The sequence below is a fragment of the Nesoenas mayeri genome, assembly GCF_963082525.1.
Source record: "Nesoenas mayeri genome assembly, chromosome: Z".
Lineage (NCBI taxonomy): Eukaryota > Metazoa > Chordata > Aves > Columbiformes > Columbidae > Nesoenas > Nesoenas mayeri.
The window spans coordinates 57,903,149-57,921,402 of NC_137542.1; the positions used below are offsets into that span (position 1 = coordinate 57,903,149).

At 46.2% G+C, this 18,254-nt stretch overlaps 2 protein-coding genes across 4 annotated transcripts in view; one reads left to right on the forward strand and one right to left on the reverse strand.

The window, feature by feature from the left end:
- Window positions 1-191: 191 nt before the first annotated feature.
- On the reverse strand, window positions 192-14,240 carry SKP2 (S-phase kinase associated protein 2). The gene is made up of 10 exons (XM_080362659.1): window positions 14,069-14,240; window positions 13,057-13,316; window positions 12,133-12,244; window positions 11,725-11,868; window positions 11,030-11,164; window positions 6,113-6,211; window positions 4,440-4,567; window positions 4,012-4,063; window positions 3,352-3,459; window positions 192-2,190 (listed from the first exon to the last, which is right to left on the reverse strand). The coding sequence occupies exons 1-10, from the start codon at window positions 14,074-14,076 to the stop codon at window positions 1,977-1,979; spliced, it is 1,260 nt and encodes a 419-aa protein (XP_080218785.1). The 5' UTR covers window positions 14,077-14,240; the 3' UTR covers window positions 192-1,976.
- Window positions 14,241-15,081: 841 nt separating this feature from the next.
- The window catches only part of LMBRD2 (LMBR1 domain containing 2), a 31,916-nt gene continuing 28,743 nt past the window's right edge, over window positions 15,082-18,254 (forward strand). For all 3 annotated transcript variants that reach the window (XM_080363040.1, XM_080363041.1, XM_080363042.1), the window contains exon 1: window positions 15,082-15,220. The gene's annotated coding sequence lies outside the window, so the exon portion shown is untranslated. The remainder of the gene's footprint in view (window positions 15,221-18,254) is intronic.

An 18,254-nucleotide genomic window follows, 5' to 3' on the forward strand; every position in this document is an offset into this window, starting at 1 on the left:
GGACCAAGTCAGTAAGTGTTCTCCAATTCATCAGTCACTTTGTACAATATAGCAATTCCTTAATCTTTATTAAATGCAAGAGAAGTTGTATTGTGTTACATTGTGCAAAGGGAGAAGAAGCATTTACAATAGTGCTGCAAAGATTTTTTTTTTTCTTGAAGCAATTTAAGGCATAAACCGAAGGCTGCAAATTGTGAAGCAGTAGAATATCAAATATCCAGTATCCCCAAACCTCCCATCACTTCTCCACTCCCATCTTTCATAAGATATGTTGTCCATTTACTCCTCTCTAAGGGGCAAAAGCCCATTAGCAACTCAAGTGTTACTTACACTCTGTTTAATAAAAAATGAAACAATTTAGAACAGATTAATGAGATAGTGCTGTGTTTTCTACACTATAGAAAAGTGAATTCAATATAAAACTAATACTCGTACAGCTTTCCACAGTAAGTAATCTGTACAACCAGGGATTTATTCCCGAACTCTTCAGACTGTGATGGTAAACACTACAACTAGGCAACAGCTATACAGTAAAGCTGTAGGGTAACCTAAAACATCTGTGATTAAATTCACCACTTGCTCACTCCATCCATGGGAACAGCTGCACACTCATGCGCTATGCAGGGTGCAAGTTTTGCCCTAGGACTTATCAACTAACACACCTGCTGGAACATTCTGGGTTTATGCATTAGGGCCCAGATCAAAGTTTTATTTAAAGTCATTGCCCATCCCTTTCCTTAGCTTGGTTTTGTTTTATTTTCATTGTTGGTTGGTGTTTATTTTGGCTTGGTTTCATTTTGTTTTGGACAACTACTCAGCTTTCCATCTGACTTTAAAAAAAACCAAACCAACATTAAACAGTAGTGGTCAGTGTTACAGGTACAAGAAGTTAAATGATACAACAAACAAGCTATTCCAAAAGAGAAATTGATGTCAATAGCACCAAAGTATCTCTTCCTTTCAGTGCTCTTATACTGTGGTCCCAGGTTTTTTTTTTTGGTCTGAGATCTAGAAGCATTTGAGCCCTCCTGCAGTATTTCTGCCAACTCATCAGTTGCAGTTTAAAGATATTACTCTTTAAAGGAAATAAGATAATATTTTTAAAAAGTTTTATCTGCTATCAAGCTACAGAAGCTACATAGAGGTTTTGTAATATCTGATCAGAAAACCTAGCACCACACCATGAAACAATTGATAGCCAGCATCTACTTTTACAGATCCTTGTTCTGACTGAGGTTTTCAGATTGTTTCAGATTGTTTCAGATTGTAGATGTTACCTGCTAAACTTCAGTGTAGCTCCTTTATACCACATCTTAACTTGTACAGTACTGAGTTGTCTCTTGTCTGCTTTTATGTAGACATCCCTTCCACAATTTACTGTTTTCAGGTTTGGTGAATTCAGACTCAGTCCTCTGTTCCTCTCCTGAACAGCAGGTAGCTTCTTATCTTACTGTACATCTTGTTCAATTAAGGATTTGAATAGGTTTAATATGATGATTAATTTTGCGTTCTGTAAACTCAGACCAAGACAATTTTTTTAGAACCCCTAATAAGATATCTAGCACCTCTACAAGCTGTTTCAGGAGTTTCATTGCTGGTAAGAGTTAACCAAAAACACCTTTAAGAACACCTTGGAGCAACAAAAGCCCCATCAGAACCTGCAACAGTTGCCAGAGGCTGACACTATTTAATTACCATGACTGTTTCATAATTTTATTTTTTAAAAAAAGCTCTCCTGTAAAAAAAATGACTTAGAGAAAAATTCTGCAATTGCTCATAGATCATCAGATCAGGTCACCTAAAGACTTTAAGTAAAAAAATACTGTAAAAATATTTATGAAACTACATTAAGGCACTAAGAAGTTAGAATGCTTTTTACAAAAACAGTACTATGATTAAAGGTGCTCCAGCACTCTGTTTTGTAAGGAGCTTCACTACATGCAGTGTGTCCATTGCATCCAGAACATTGTACATGATCATAAGCCACTAGGATTTGTCAGTGTCAATCTGCATTTGATACCCCAAATCTCATGGTTCTTTTTACTGCCAACAGTTGGCCTTGCAATAGTTGTAAAATGTGAACAATTGATCTTCATGTCAGGAAGTGTTTCCTTGAGAAGCTGTAGAGAGCTATCAGTCACTATTCCAAATACCTGAAGAGTCTTTAATGTTGGAATTTCACCAAGTTCTCTAGAAGGAGAAAAATAAGAAACTAATCATTAACCTGAACTTTTTTTTTCCAGTCTGTAACCAAACTACATAACTGCATTTCTACTATTTTTTTAGAAGAGAACTACTTAAGCTAAATTCCCCTTCCCACTTCTTAAAAGCACATATTTAATTGAAACTAGTTCTCCGTACTGGTAATTCAGGAAACTGGCTGAATAAAATGCTTCTTGCTGTTTCTCTCAGACACAGTGAAAACAAACTGGTTCCTCCCGTTCCATTTCCCTGGACTTAAATATTTATAGCAAGTGGAAGGAACTGCCTCACATGAAGCTTCAGGCTGTTGTTCAGAGGACACAAGCCCCTAGGTACTATCAGTCTCCAGTTTGCTGGGACATTTTGGAAAGCAGCCAGCCCTGGGTTCGTGATTGCTTCACGTTTTCCCAGTCATCATGTGAACTGTGAATCTGTAAGCAAGTAATGGACAAAATCAAAAGGCAGAGGCACACAAGCTTATGACAGCACACACTGCTACAGAAAACGTTCTTCAGATTCCCATTTTGAGAGTCCTGTTCCTCTCAAAACACCTTGGGGTTGATCATTTACTTAGGATTGACATCCTTCCTGAGAGGATTAAGGTGGATAGCTGCTATACTAATAAAAGGCAGGAAAAACCCACCAAGTAACTAAGCTGTGTTTCAGCGGCAACAATAACTGACACAGCTGCACACAAAAAGCAAAGGAATATAAAGAGATTAGCTAGTCAGCAAGTACTGTCAGCTCTGGTAACTCTTCAAAGGACTACACCTTCCTTGCATAACTGAAAGCCTAAGGTTGATACCGGCCCTGGTCACTGGCAGGACTGGAACCTCCAGCTGCACCTCTCAGCAATGAGCACCAGCAGTATCACGCTATTGAAGGAAGACACGGTGCACACACTGAGCAGCAAGTTCCATGGGCACAGACTGACATCATGGAAACCTTATCTCAGATACCTTTGGTTCCAGTCTGGATTCTCAACGGTACACACTAACAGTCATTTTATCTCAGTTCCTTCTTCCTAATTCCTCATACCAGTCAGTTTTTCAAAACAGTACTTGCAATTTTAAACCTAAAATAAAGCAAGCTTAAATTAACTTACCTTCTGTATGAACAGCGAACTAAAGCCATTTAAAGATTACTTACACTAATGCAGCAGGTGATATCTGGTAACATCGGCTAAGACACAGATGTTCTAGAAAGATGAGTTGATGAAAATACTGGAAGCACTTAGGCTTCAACATCACACTGTCGCTGTACATGAAAGCATATGAAATAGAGGTTTAAGTACAAAGCAGCAGTAAATTTGGTTATTTCCAAAATTCAGACAGAGAAATTTAATGAATATGAACTTCTCATGCCATGAGAATATAATTACTTCACACACTGAGATTTCAAAATATTTTAATTGGCTAGGTCAAAATCAAAATATACCTTTTTTTTTTAAAATGGTTCTATGACCAAGTAACAAATTTGTATCAGAGCTGAACTAAACCCTCTCTAGAATGCTAAGCTCATTAACTGTATGCATCTGAATATTTCATTCCACTCTACCTATTGCCTACAATCACTTGTTAGTTAACAAATCCTATATATATGTACATAATATTTAGGCTAAGGTAATAAATACATCTTCAAGCTAGTTACGTGCTCCAGATTAGGTCATGCCACATAGCATAAAAAGTGTTTTCTGGTTGTGCAATCCTACACAATCATAAATTACTGCTATGTAATTCCTTCACTGCAACAGAGTTTGTAATCCCCTGAACCACAGGGATTTAGGACTAGCTCCACAAGTCTTCTTACCTTAGATCTAAATGGGTGAGGAAAGGACATCTTTCCACCAGCGTTTTAACGTCTGAAAAGAGGTCACATAGAGTCAGTCCATCTTTCAGTAATAAGACAAACATGCTTTATACAGCATACTCACTTCCATATACATTTGTTCATATCTTCTCTACTGGACCCCCACAATTTTGTTAAAAAGATACACATGTAAGATTTAATACAGTCTGCCTACCAAGATACATTACAGGGACTTTTTTAATCCTCAGCAAAACAGATCCATTTTGCCCAAAGAACTGATCATAAAAGTCAAATGCACCAGCAACTTAACAACTGAATAATTCAAACAATACTCATGTAGAAATCTACCAAGACAACAACCAGAAGAAAATTTATGGCCTGTTGTTTTATCCTATAGTGGGATAAAAGCTTGCCATGCTGCTATTTACCTGCCATTTGTAGATTCTGTCTGTATCCACTTAAATTTAATTGGATTACTTTTGAAGTAACATGATTGACTGCTGCTTTGACATGGGTGGCTGTGAAGTCACACCAGGACAAGTTCAACTCCTCCAACCTACACACAAATGAACAAAGAGTTGTTTGGAAGAATAACTGAAATACAGTTTGAGTTCTAATATTATCTATTACAGTTGATACTTTTAAGGCAAAAACTTTTAACATGTCTATTACCAACTTCCTGTATTCATTCCTAAAAATTTCACTACAATTAAGGACTGGAACATGTTGCCCAGCGAGGCTGTGGAATCTGTCTTTGCAGGTTTTCAGGATCCAACAAGAAAGATCCTCATCAGCTTGGCCAGTCCTGAATTTAGGCCCTGCTCTGAACAAAGGGTTAAAGTGACTTCCCAAGTGACTTCCAACTGGAATGATTCAACAAAATCTTAGGAAGTGAAATGGTTCTCTCTCAGGACTGCCAAGGGGAGACACTGTCTTTTCATCTTGCTTCTGGTGCGTGACCTGAATCTGTTACTACTGAACAGATGTTCACATTGAGCAGAAAAAAGGCTATCCTTTATCAGCCTTGGTCAGATGACCAATTAATCCTAATTAGGATAAAATACTTCGTAGTTTCATATAAGCACTGGCCTTAACTCTCTGTGACCTTAACTCTCTTTTATATGCTTGACTACCTATAGCCTATCACCATTCCTGGCTGGGACAAACTGTTTTGTGAAGTTGTTGTAATCAGAGGACAAAGACAAAATGAAGAGCACAAGAGTCTTTAGCTGGCAATCTCTGCGTAAATGAAAAAACAAACAGTTAAGTTGACACTAGCATTCCTAGGATCAGGTTTGCCATCTGCTGTTCACTGTGCACTGTACAGATTGTCATTCTCTAAAGAGCTCATGATCCAAGTAATGAAACCAAGCAATAGAAAGCGTTATCTACCCATGAGAGGCAGAGAAAGATTAGGGCTTTTTCTGTCCATTAACTTGCAACTTGATTAAAAACATGCTTTTGCAGAAGTAAAGATTAAATAGATTGTCCGGCATCTCACAGGAAGTCAGCAGAAAGATCAGGATATAAATCCCAGATTGACTGAGGCTCAGTTCAGCAACTTCCTGCCAGATGGTTTAATTATTTGAGCTGTCAATCTAAACACAGTGCTTCATGAAATAGAAGGTTACTGAAGGACTCTTCTATCATGGATGGAAAGGCACAATGTTTTCTGCCATTCATGCTGTACTCTGCAAAAGGAGCTCTGGGATTCCACTTTTCAGTTTCAAAAAAACCCACCATACTTACACTTCGTGAGGACTACATACTGCTTTCATGAAGAAAATCAAATTTACATTATAATCAAAGGAACGTAAATGGGATTTACTCACTAACAAGACTTCCTTTAAGGATGATTAAGGAAACTCATGAAAAACTACTGGAGTACGTTTGTCCTATTAAAGAAGAAAATAGCTTGATAGGGAGAAACTACCTGACTGTTCAGCTAACAATCAACTGTTAGACATCTAGGAACACAAACAGGCTAATAAAAATGATAGTTAAGACAAGTACAATTGAGATGTCTATGGAAAAAATAAAAAGTATCATTTTTCTCAGAAATGGAACTAAGTAGGAATGGCAAAAACTATTTTTATCTTACATAGAACAGCTGCTCAACATCAGCTCCAGTGCTTCTGCAGAAAACCCTGAGCACCCACAGAGATTCAGTCGGATCAAACTGGGATTCTTAGCTATACTCCTGTAGAGAAGAAAAAAAAAAAGGTCTGATAAAATTTAAATGTTGGAACATTGCTTGCATTGCTAGGATGTGTCATTAAGAGCCAAGACCCCAGCACATAATTATTTGTTAAACAGGCCCCACTGCATCTTTAGCAAAGTGACCAGCCTAAGATTCACTAAGGATCTCAGCTCTGTACTTGCTGCATCACAGTAAAACTTTGAAAGGGATACTTACCTGACACTCCTGAAAAGTTTGCGTATTTATAAACTACTAAGTTTAAAAGGAAACAATTTATTTTCATCTTCTCCTATTATATGCCATTAAACACATACCACAGAATAATAGAATAGTTTAGGCTGGAAGGGACCCTAAAAATTATCTAGTTCCAAATGCCCTGCCATGGGCAGGATCACCTTCCACTAGACTAGGTTGCTCAAAACCCATCCAACCTGACCTTGAACACTTCCAGGGATGGGACATCCACAGTTTCTCTGTGCCAGTGCCTCCCCACCCTCATGATGAAGAATTTCTTCCTTCTATCTAATCTAGATCTCCCCTCTTTCAGTTTAAAGCCATTACCCCTTGACCTATCACTACATGCCCTTGTAAAAAGTCCCTCTCCAGCTTTCTTGTAGGGCCTCTTTAGGTGCTGGAAGGCAGATATAAAGTCTCTCTGGAGCCTTCCCTTCTCCAGACCAAACAACCCCAACTCTCTCAGCCTGTCCTCACAGCAGAGCTGTTCCAGCCCTCTGATCATTTTCACAGCCCTCCTCTGGACATGCTCCAACAGGTCCACATGCCTCTTATGTTGGGAGTCCCAGAGCTGAATGCAGTATTGCAGGTGGGGTCTCACCAGAGTGGAGTAGATGAGGAGAACCATGGCTTATTAGAGGTGACTGTAACTCTACAAAAGATAAAGTAATTACCCCATTTCTAAAGTCACACTTCTGCAAGATGGAGGTTATTCCAGAACAAAACATGCTGTGGGATGAGACTGCAAGCACAGAGGGGTGAGGTGAATCAGGCTCTAAATTGATAAGCTTGGGGGGTGGGGTCCAAAGTGGTGATGCTCACGCAATCATGTCCAACTAGGGAACACGCCAGACCAATCAGAGTAGCGACAAACATTCCTTAGCTGCTCCCAAGGATGAGAACCAGAGGGCCAGCCACCTCAAGGGTACGCACAGCTGCAGATTTTCTGTACCCCTGATGAGGAACCCGCATGCTTGAGTACTTAACTGAAGTGTCTGTACACCAACACGTGTAGCATGGGGAATAAACAGCAAGAATTTGAGATCTATGCATGTTCACAGGACCATGACCTCATTGCTATTAAGGAGACGTGGTGGGACAGTTCACAACTGGAATGCTGCTACGGAGGGCTATGTACTTTTCAGGAAAGGCAGGCCAGCCAGGCAAGGTGGAGGAGTTGCACTTCATGTGAGAGAGCAACTTGAATGTCTTGAACTCCGCCTGCATAGGGGGACAACAAGTGAGTTGAATCTTTATGGGTAAAAATTAAGGGACAAGCTAACAAGAGGGACACTGTTGTGGGAGTTTACTACACGCCACCAGATCAGGAGGAGGAAGCTGTTGAGGCTTTCTACAGACAGCTGGAAGTAACACAGCTAAGCACGCACAGTCCAGGAGGCTCCTACAGATCATTGGCGACAACTTTTTGACACAGATGGTGGTGAAGCCGATGAGGAGAAGCATCTTGCTAGACCTTGTTCTAACAAACCAAGAATAATTAGTTGGAGATGTCAAAATTGGGGGCAGCCTTGGCTGCAGTGACCATGAGATGGTGAAATTCAGGATCCTGTGTGGAGGAAGCATGACAATAAGTAGGACTAAAACCATGGACTTCAGCAGGGCAAACTTTGGCCTCTTCAGGGTTCTGCTTAGAAGAATCCTATGGGTTTGGGCTCTAGAAGGCAGGGGGGTCTGAGAGAGCTGGCTAATATTCAAACATCACTTCATTCAAGCTCAAGACTGATGCATCCCTATGAACAAGAAATCAAGTAAAGAGAGTAAGAGGCCAGCATGGATGAGTAAGGAGCTCCTGTCAAAACTCAGGTGGAAGAAGGATGTTTATGGAATGTGGAAAAAGGGACAGACCACCTGGAAAGAATACAAGGAGACTATTAGAGTGTGCAGGGATGCAGTGATGAAGCCCAAGCTTCACTTGGACTTAAACCTCGCCAGGGATGTCAAAGACAACAAGAAGGGCTTCTTCAAGTACATCAGCAGCGAAAGGAAGGTTAGAGAAAATGTAGGTCCACTGCTGAATGAGGAGGGTGCCCTGGTGACAGACAATACAGAGAAGACAGAGTTACTGAATGCCTTCTTCGCTTCCATCTTTACTGCTAAAACTGACCCTCAGGAATCCCAGACCCTAGAGATACAAGAGGAAGTCTGGCAAAAGGTTCCCTTGCTTGAGGAGAAGCAGGTTAGAGATCATTTACACAAACTGGACATGCACAAACCCATGGGCCCTGATGGGATGCACCAAAGAGTGTGGAGAGAGTTGGCAGATGTTATTGCTAAGTCACACTCCATCATCTTTGAAAGGTCTTGCAGAGCAGGAGAGGTGCCTGGGAACTGGGGGAAAGGCAACATCACTCTAGTCACATCAGTGTAAAGGTCATGGAATAGCTCATTCTGGGCATCATCTCCAAGCATGTGGAGAAAAAGAATTATCAGGAGTAGTCAGCATGGATTCATCAAAGAGAAATCATGTTTGACCAATCTGATAGCCTTCTGTGATGGTATGACTGGCTGATACACAATGGAAGAGCAGTGGATATTGCCTACTTTGACTTCAGAAAGGCTTTTTACACCATCTCTCACAACCTCCTCATAGGAAAGCTCAGGAAGTTCAGGCTAGATGAGTGCACAGTGAGATGGATCATGAACTGGCTGGATGGCGAGCTCAGAGGGTTGTGATCAATGGAACAAGGTCTGTTTGGAGACCTGTAGTTAGTGGGGTTCCCCAGGGGTCAGTACTTGGTTCAGTCCTGTTCAGCGTGTTCATCAATGACCTGGATGAAGAAACTGCGTGCACCCTCAGCAAGATTGCTGATGACACCAAGCTGGGAGGAAGGGCTGACGCACCAGAAGGCTGTGCTGCCATCCAGAGAGACCTGGACAGGCTGGAGGACTGGCCAAGGAAGAACCTGATGAAGTTCAACAAGAGCAAGTGCAGGGTCCTGCACCCGGAGAGGAATAACCCCAGGCACCAGTACAGGTTAGGTGTGGACCTGCTGGAAATCAGCTCTGCAGAGAAGGACTTGGGAGTTATGGTGGACAACAGGTTGACCGTGAGTCAACAATGTGTCTCTGTGGCCAAGAAGGCCAATGGTATCCTAGGGTGCATTATCAAAAGTGTGACCAGCAGGTCGAGGAAGGTTGTCCTCCCCTTCTACTCTGCCCTGGTGATGGTGCATCTGGAGTTCTGTGTCCAGTTCCGGGCTCCCCAGTTTAAGAAGGACAAGGAATTACTGGAGGGAGTCCAGCAGTGGTCTACAAAGATGACGAGGGGCCTACAGCACCTCTCTGATGAGGAGAGACTGAAAGAGCTGGGTCTGTTCAGCCTGGAGAAGAGAAAGCTAAGAGGGGATCTTATCAATGTTTAAAAATATCTCAAGGGTGGTTGTCAAGAAGATGGGACCAGACTCCTTTCAGTAGTGCCCAACAATAGCATGAGGGGCAATGGGTACAGATTGAAGCACAGGAGTTTTCATCTGAATATCAGGAGAAACTTCTTTACTTTGAGGGTGCCAGAGCCCTGGAACAGGCTGCCCAGAGAGGTTGTGGAGTCTCCTTCTCTGGAGACATTCAAAACCACCTGGACACATTCCTGTGTGATCTACTCTAGGTGTAGCTGCTTTAGCAGGTAGGTTGGACTAGATGATCTCTAGAGGTCCCCTCCAACCCCAACCATTGTGTGATTGTGTGAAGACACATGTCCAAATAGCATCCCCCTGAATGCATTTGTTTGAAAGACCAGAGCAGACATGTAGTTGGCCCAACCTGGAAAAACCCTTACACCCGGTGTCTATATTTGTACACAAGGCAACAGAATTCCATCACTGCTGCTAATTAGTACGAAGTTTTCCGATACTTTTAATCTGGTATCAAAAGCCAAACTCTATTGCTTTATTTGTGCCTTTTTTTTGGCTTCTCTGGTGTGAAGAAGGCATCAGAAAGCCCAGAAGTAAAAAGCAGAGACCTATGGTCTCTGGCATGTCTACAACCACCTGATGTGATTGAACAGCAGGTTGACCACACACCTGTTAGTGTCTTTCCAGTTTAACCAAACAACAGTTCATGTGCTTGACAGAATCTAATTTTCCAAACACTCAGTGTGGAGTCCAACAAAGAAGTGAGAAACCACACAGAAGCAAAACAAGCATCTAATGGGAGGGCTGCTGAGACCCTTTAAAATAAAAAGTAAACTGTAACCCAAACACAAAGTTCTCTTTGGAGAACAGAAAATGGAAAATAAAAGTAGATCTGCTGTACAGCTTGCTGTGAGAACAGCCAATGGACACATAAATCCTAGAGAGATGTGCAAGTTCTCAGGCTCCCACTACTTTGGGGAATTAAAAAAAAGCCACCAAGAAACACTCTTCCAGAGGAGTGTTTCCTCCTTGTCTCTTGGAGGACAGAGAGGAAAGAGGCCGCTCACTCAGCCTGCCAGCTAGCTCTGCGGGGTGCCATTTCAAAAGCCTACCACAATAAGCAACTCTCAACTGCATTTGTTTGCCAGCCTTGCACAAAATGATAGCACCAAACAAGAGGTATTTACTGAATATTCCCAAACATGACACTCACTTGATGATGTCATCAGAAAGCACTAGTCCCTCCAAGCTGAGGTTCTGCAGCCTTTCACACCGACAAAGAATACTCTGGAGATCTGCAACAGACACTGTGCAGTTCGACAAATCCATATGTTGAACTTTGAGAGGTCTAAAAAAAGGAGAAAGACTAGTTACTGAAATTGCATTCAAACCCACTCCACAGATTCCCCATACCACAAATAATACACTAAAACAATGCAAAGTTTGAAGAAAAAAATTATACTGTTGTATTCAGCTGCACACTGGACATACTACTAAGCTCACTGGACCTACTGCTAAGCTACCAGCCAAAACTGCACAACCTCTATCTTCAAGAAATTTTCAAGATTCATCATAACAGCTGAAAATATATCCTGCTGGAGTTACAGAATTCTGTTGAGTTTCCCATATTAAAATGCTGGAGATGTTGGCAATTCATGGTTCTACGAGATATAAATTGCAAGTGGATAATAGTTCTTGATATTTTCAAAAATGGCATTAAATTGGTTTTAAATAACTGTCAGGGGTGAATGCAGTTCCTCTTACTTGAAGACCTGCCTAACCACTGATCAGCTGTTCCACACTCCAGAGACAGCACAAATGCTACTACTGGTGGAGACCTTGAAACCAAAGATCAAGAGATACTTGAGATGTAGTTTCAGGATCCAGAACACAAAGAAAAAGCCTTACTTGCTCGTTTTAAACAGCGGATTCCACAAACATGATCTTGGGCAACGGAACACAGTAACACCTGCAGGCAGCAACCGTCCAATCACTCCTGGCAGCAGATTTCTACCAGTCAGATCAAGAGTCTGCCACAGAGATTCATCAAACCTAAGGCACAGAATTTTACTTGTTAGTGAGTTATTAAGGGTCAGCGCTATGAGTACAACCACAGTGTCACTAAAGACTGAGAGGAGGGAAGCCATTTAATAGAACTTTCTAATGTTAAAATGCGAGCTGCATTTGATTATACATACATTTAACCCACATAGAGCACAGATTGAATTACATAGGAATAAACAAGGCGAGAACCAGAACATTTATCAGTCTATTGAAGCAAAGGTTTTCTTATTGCTAAATGATGAGAATACTTACGAAAGATGATGCCATCTCTTGCAAATCTGGGAAACTTTCAACAAATCATACAGGGGCAAATAAGCAAAGATTGCCAAAAGCAATTCATCTGGAAGTGCATCCCAAGAAACACCTTTAAGAAAAGAGGAAACATGTTCTAATTAAAGCTGATCAAATGCCTTGTTTGGCTTGGTTGCTAAAAACACCTCTAGTCTCTGAAGGCTACACTGTTAGCCCACTACTCATCCCCCTTTCAGTTCTTCATTGTAGGCTGAAGACGTTACGGCAATCTTTGCCTTCTTATGTCTAGCATATGCCAAGCTTTTTCCTTAAAACACGCATGCTAAATATGACCCCCCAAGAATTATCTGATCTGAAAGGACGTGGTGTGATCTCAACTTCTCATGAGCAGATAAAAGGCTCCAGAAGGTGTTACCATTCACATGGGGATTTCTGGGTGGATTGTACTGGGGATGGCAGTGCCAATAATCTATATTCATCTGGCAGCTGCAGCCACATTTTGTGAAGAGCCTGGCCCTGCTTGGTATGTGAGCAAAACATCTCCTGGAATGGGCCCCCTGAGCAGAACAACAGATGCAGCTCAAGGCCATGCTGGACCAAGGTGCCACACAAGTCCCCAGCAGCAAGGACTGACACAGGGACATGCAGCACAATCCCCAGGCACACACAGGCGGGCTGGCAGGGCCCAGCAGGAGACGACCATGGCTGACATGGGTCACAGTTCTGGAGCCAGACACATCACCTCTGCTTAAAGGCTTGTATAAAACAGGACTTAACGGCCCAAGCCAGAAAGCGACCAGATTTAGAAGTCATATTCTTCTGGGAGAGAGCAAAAAAAGCAAAGAATATAGTACTAATGACTTGTGATGCCCACTTTCCATCTCTACTGAAGAGCCAATGAAACCTGGACCAGGATGATGGTACCTGACTCTGGCTCTCGGAGCAGCCGAGGCCGGCGCACAATGACAAAGTCTCTTTCCTTCTCCTTCACCTTCTGCCGTTTCTGGGGAGGACAGGGTGACACCAGCAGGTCCTGTGGCGTGTTTTCATTGCCCAGCTTGTCCTTCTTAAGGACAGACACTCCCATGCCAGAGAGAAACTCCGAGGTCTTGCTAGAGTCCCAGTCCCAGGTGAAGCTGGTGGAAACATTGCTGCTGGAGGATGGGATCTCCTGGAGGTGTTTTCTGAGGACACATCAAAACCCACCAGATCTTAAGGTACCCAGACTGACACCGACCACGGGATGGGGCTCCCTGTACTGCAGCATTTCACAGTCACAGGTAACCCACGTCCCCGTGCAGGGCAGTAACTCCAGCTAAAGCCGTGGGTGCCTGGCGCGCATGGAGCGGGCACAGCGGAGCCGTGCGCCCGGCCGGGCGGCTTCACGCTACCAGCCGCCCGAGGACGGAGCGGCGAGGCGAGCAGGGCGCTGACCAAAGAAGCCGATTGCGGCGGCGCAGGCCGCGCAGCGCCGGGGATCCGAACGCGGCCCCGGCACCAGCCGCCGCAGAGGGGCGGGAAGGGGCGGACGGCGGGAAGGCGCGGGGGGTGCGGGGCGGCCCTGGGCGCGCAGCGGGGGCGCCGCCGCCGGCGGGAGGCCCGGGGCCGGTTCCCGCTCCGCCCGCCGCGGGACCCCGCGCACGCTGCGCCTCCCGCCCGGCCTTGGGCGCGCAAGTCCCCGCTGCCAGGCACCTCGGGGGATCCACGCACGCACCCCCGCCCCGAACACCGGGGGGCCCTCAAGAACCCACGCGCGCTTCCCCGGGACCCGTGCGCGCTCCCGGCTACCGGATTCCCACGCACACCCCCGGGCAGAGGGGGAAACCGCGCACGCCTCCGCGAGAGCTCGCGCACAGCCCGGGCCCCACGCGGTTCTCCCCCGGCCCGGCAGCGAGGATGGCGCTGCGGGCGGCGGGCGCTGCCCGTCTCCCCGTACCTGTGCATGGCGGCGGATGCCCCGGGGGCGGCTCCGTGCGGCCCCGCGCTCTGCAGCTCCGCGCCGTCCCGCCGCGCGCGCGGGGCAGCCCCAGCCGGCCGGAAGCCGGTCGGCGCCCGCCGCACAGACTGCCGGGAGTTGTAGTTCGCCGCGCGCGCGTTCACGGAATCCCAGAACGTCAGGGATTGGGAGGGACCCCAAAGATCACGTAGCCCCATCCCTGCCGGAGCAGGAACGCCTGGAGGAGGCTACACAGGAAGGTGTCCAGGCGGGTTTTGAATGTCTCCAGAGTAGGAGACTCCACAACCCCCCTGGGCAGCCTGTTCCAGTGTCTGTCACCCTCACTGAGAAGTTTCTTCTCAAATTTAAGTGGAACCTCTTGTGTTCCGGTTTGAACCCATTACCCCTTGTCCTACCATTGGTTGTCAACGAGAAGAGCCTGGCTCCATCCTCGTGGCACTCACCCTTTACTTATTTATAAACACTAATGAGGTCACCCCTCAGTCTCCTCCAAGCCAAAGAGACCCAGCTCCCTCAGCCTTTCCTCGTAAGGGAGATGCTCCACTCCCTTCATCATCTTTGTTGCCCTGCACTGGACTCTCTCCAGCAGTTCCCTGTCCTGCTGGAACTGAGGGGCCCAGAACTGGACACAATATTCCAGGTGTGGTCTCACCAGGGCAGAGTAGAGGGGCAGGAGAACATCTCTCGATCTACTAACCACCCCCCTTCTAATGCACCCTAGGATGCCATTGGCCTTCCTGGCCACAAGGGCACAGTGCTGGCTCACGGTCATCTACTGCCCACCAGGGCCCCCAGCTCCCCCTCCCCTACGCCGCTCTCCAGTACGTCGTTCTCTAACTTGCACCGGAACCCGGGGCCAGGGTGCCCCCGCGCGGCGGGGCCGTACCCACAGTGCCTTGCGCCGCCTCCGGGGCGGGGCCATGTGACGTCAGCGCCGTGGGGGCTGGCGGGCGGGTGTCGAGGGGCAGATGCCGGCGGCGGCCCCGCTCGGCCTGACGCGGAAGGAGGCGGGAGCGGGCGCCGATTCCTGCGTGGCGATCTGAGACCTCGTGCGGAGGCCGGCGGCAGCGGGGATGGAGCGCGGCGGTGACCCGCGAGGGACCGGCTGCTGAGCGGGGGCCTCTGCCTGCGGTGAGGGAGCGAGGTGGCCCAGCGCACCGGCGGGCGGGGGCGCGGGCCCTGCGGCGGGAGGGCCAGGCCGGGCTGGGCCGCGGCGGAGCCGCAGCGCCGAGTCACGGCGGGGTGAGGGCGGCGGCCTGTGCCAGAGCAGGCCTGGCCGGGCGGGTGCAGCCATGGCCCGGGTCGCGAGTGGGGCGCCCCGGGGGCGTCCCGGGTTCCCTCTTGAGGAGGCGGTGAGGAGGGCTGGGCTGGGGCAGGGTCTGCGGGAGGCCAGGGGAACGGCAGGAATCGGCGTCTTCATGTTTGTGCTCATAGCCGCTATTTTTTTCCGTCCTTCGGGGACTCCAAGCACGTACGTTTAGGACATGCAGGTTGGTGTTGGTTAAGCGTACATAGACCTTGATTCTGAGCCCCTTACAGGGAAGTGGATGTGCAGAGGTTAGCTTCACCAGCTTTAGTGCAGTAGCAGTGTCTGGTTTGGAAGACCAGAATCCGGCTGACAGTGACATTTTACCGTCGAAGGTTTTCCTGCGTTTTTGAAACGCCTTCACTGTGAAGGCCCGAAATTGAGAGACTGCCACTGTATTCTGGTCCTGTCTCTAAGCATGATAGTTTAAAGTCTGCAGTTTGTTTGTACCATGTTTCAGACCTACACCAGGCTTTCTTTCAGTAATGCAGCTCTTCAGGCTTTATCTCCAAAGTACTTGTTTTGAAATTGGTGGGGATGGAAAACTAATTCTGAATACACCTACTACTCCACTCTTAGTCAGCCGGTTGCTTGTGAATGCTGTCCTTTGTTTACAACTTAATGATGGAGAGAACTGCCTATAAAATTTTAGATGGTAATAGAATGCAGGCCAAATTGTACACAGCTATTAAGTCACATATGGACAATGATGTGACTCAAATCAGCATTCATATAATCTTAAAAAAATGTGTTAACTGTTTCCAGCTTTAGCTAAAGTCATGGAAGAGTTGTCTAAAGGCTATTTAAGTGGATAATCACATGAAAGAAAGGTGGTATTTTTAGTTTTAAAAAAACAAGCTGCTTATATTTAACCTGTTCTGCAGCCTCTTTGTTTTCTTTGTCAGTATTTTCACTTTTCTCTGTTAATACATGGGAAATTGAAAGAAGAATTTGCTGAAGGGGATAAAATCCAATTATTTTTTAAAAAGCTCTGGATTACTGAATAGTCTTAAGTTTGTCTTAATGCTACATTAGGGTTGTAATCGTGTGATTGACTGCCCTACTGGTACCTGTGTTCCGTGCTTCCATGACCTGTAAACTTGCCACTTCTGCTTGAGCATACCCAACAGATCCCTACTCAACCACGCAGGTTTCCTGGCTCCCTTCATTGACTTCCTGCGTGTGGGGATGCTCTGATCCTGAGCTTGGAAGAGGCAATCCCTGAATGCCACCCAGCTATCTTGGGCCCCTTTACCTTCAAGCAGCCTTGCCCATGGGATTTCCCCCAGCAATTGCTTGAAAAGGCCAAAGTTAGCCCTGCTAAAGTCCAGGGTTGCAATTCTACTTATTGCCCTGGTCCTACCACACAAGATGCTGAACTCCAACATCTCGTGGTCACTACAACCCAGGCAGCCCTCAACCTTTACTGCTTTGACCAGACTCTCCTTGTTAGTGAGGATGAGATCCAGCAGCGCTCCTCTCCTAGTTGGCTCCTCCACCATTTGCATGAGAAAGTTCTCATCAATGCACTGGAGGAACCTCCTGGACTGTGGCTGGCTGGCTGAATGGTCCTTCCAGCAGACATCAGGGAAGTTAAAATCCCCCACAACAACCAGGGCCTGAGACTGTGAGGCCACTCTCAGCTGCCCATAGAAGGCCTCGTCAACTTCCTCAGCCTGATCTGGTGGCCTGTAATAGACACCTACAACAATATCACCCCTGCCAGCCTGCCCCTTGATCCTGACCCATACACTCTCAACTTGCTCCTCATCCGCTTCTGGGCAGAATTTAGTACATTGTAAGTTCATGATTATTTTCTTACATAGAGAGAGAGCACCTCCACCACCGTGCCTGGCTGGCCTGTCTTTCCTGAAAAGGACATAGCCATCCATGACCACATTCCAGTCATGTGAACTGTCCCACCATGTTTCTGTAATTGCCACTGGATCGTAACCTTCTGATTGAACACAGGATTCTAACTCCTCCTGCTTATTCCCTATGCTGCGTGCATTGGTGTGCTGGCATTTCAGGGAGCATGCCGAGCACACCGATTTCTCTCTAGGGATAAGGGATACAGGAGGCCACCTGGTCCTCATCGGTTCTAGAATGCTGCCCCACTGGGACAAGCCCAGCTTCAACCCCATCCCCCTTCGAGCCTAGTTTAAAGCTCTCCAAATGAGCCCAGCTAATTCCTGCCCCAGCCTCCTTTTACCCCTGCGAGATAAACCTTTCCCGCGTGACACTGTCCGGACTGGAGTCTTATAGATCCAGCCATTATCAAAAAATCCAAAGCCCTGCCTGTAGCACCATCCTTGGAGCCAGTCATTTACAGTCTGAATTTTCCTGTTCCATCCCACATCGTCATTCGAAGATGGAAGGAGTGAAGAGAAGATCACTTGAGCCCCGGAGTCCTGCACCATCCTTCCCAAGGCCTTGAAATCGTTCTTCATTCCCCTCAGACTACAGGAAGCAGCTTCCTCCCCATCTGTCTGGAAGACCAGCAGTGGGTAGTAGTCTGTTGGGTGCACCAGTTTGGGGAGCTCTCTAGTGATATCCTTGATCTGGGCACCAGGTGGACTGCAAACTTCTCTATTAATGAGGGTCAACCCTGCATATTGGGCCCTCTGTTCCTCTCAGGAGGGAATTTCCTATTACAATTACCCTTCTTTCCTTCTTATTGGAGGCAGTCTTGAGTTGTGGAGTCAACTGCCTCTTCCTAAGTGACCTTGCAGGCAGGTCTGGCACCACCTCCTCACCTACCACTTCTTCAAGATCCAGGGCCTCAAACCTGTTATGTAGGGGCACCTGGGGAAGCAAAGCAGGTGGGGAGGGGGGCTGCCCGTGACACCAAACTGGAAT

Coding starts and splice junctions, on each gene's coding strand:
- SKP2 (XM_080362659.1), bottom strand. Junction 6,212..11,029: donor CTTTCTGATGACATCATCAA/GTGAGTGTCATG, acceptor TCTTCTCTACAG/GAGTATAGCTAAGAATCCCA. Junction 3,460..4,011: donor CTCACCCATTTAGATCTAAG/GTAAGAAGACTT, acceptor TTTCATGTACAG/CGACAGTGTGATGTTGAAGC.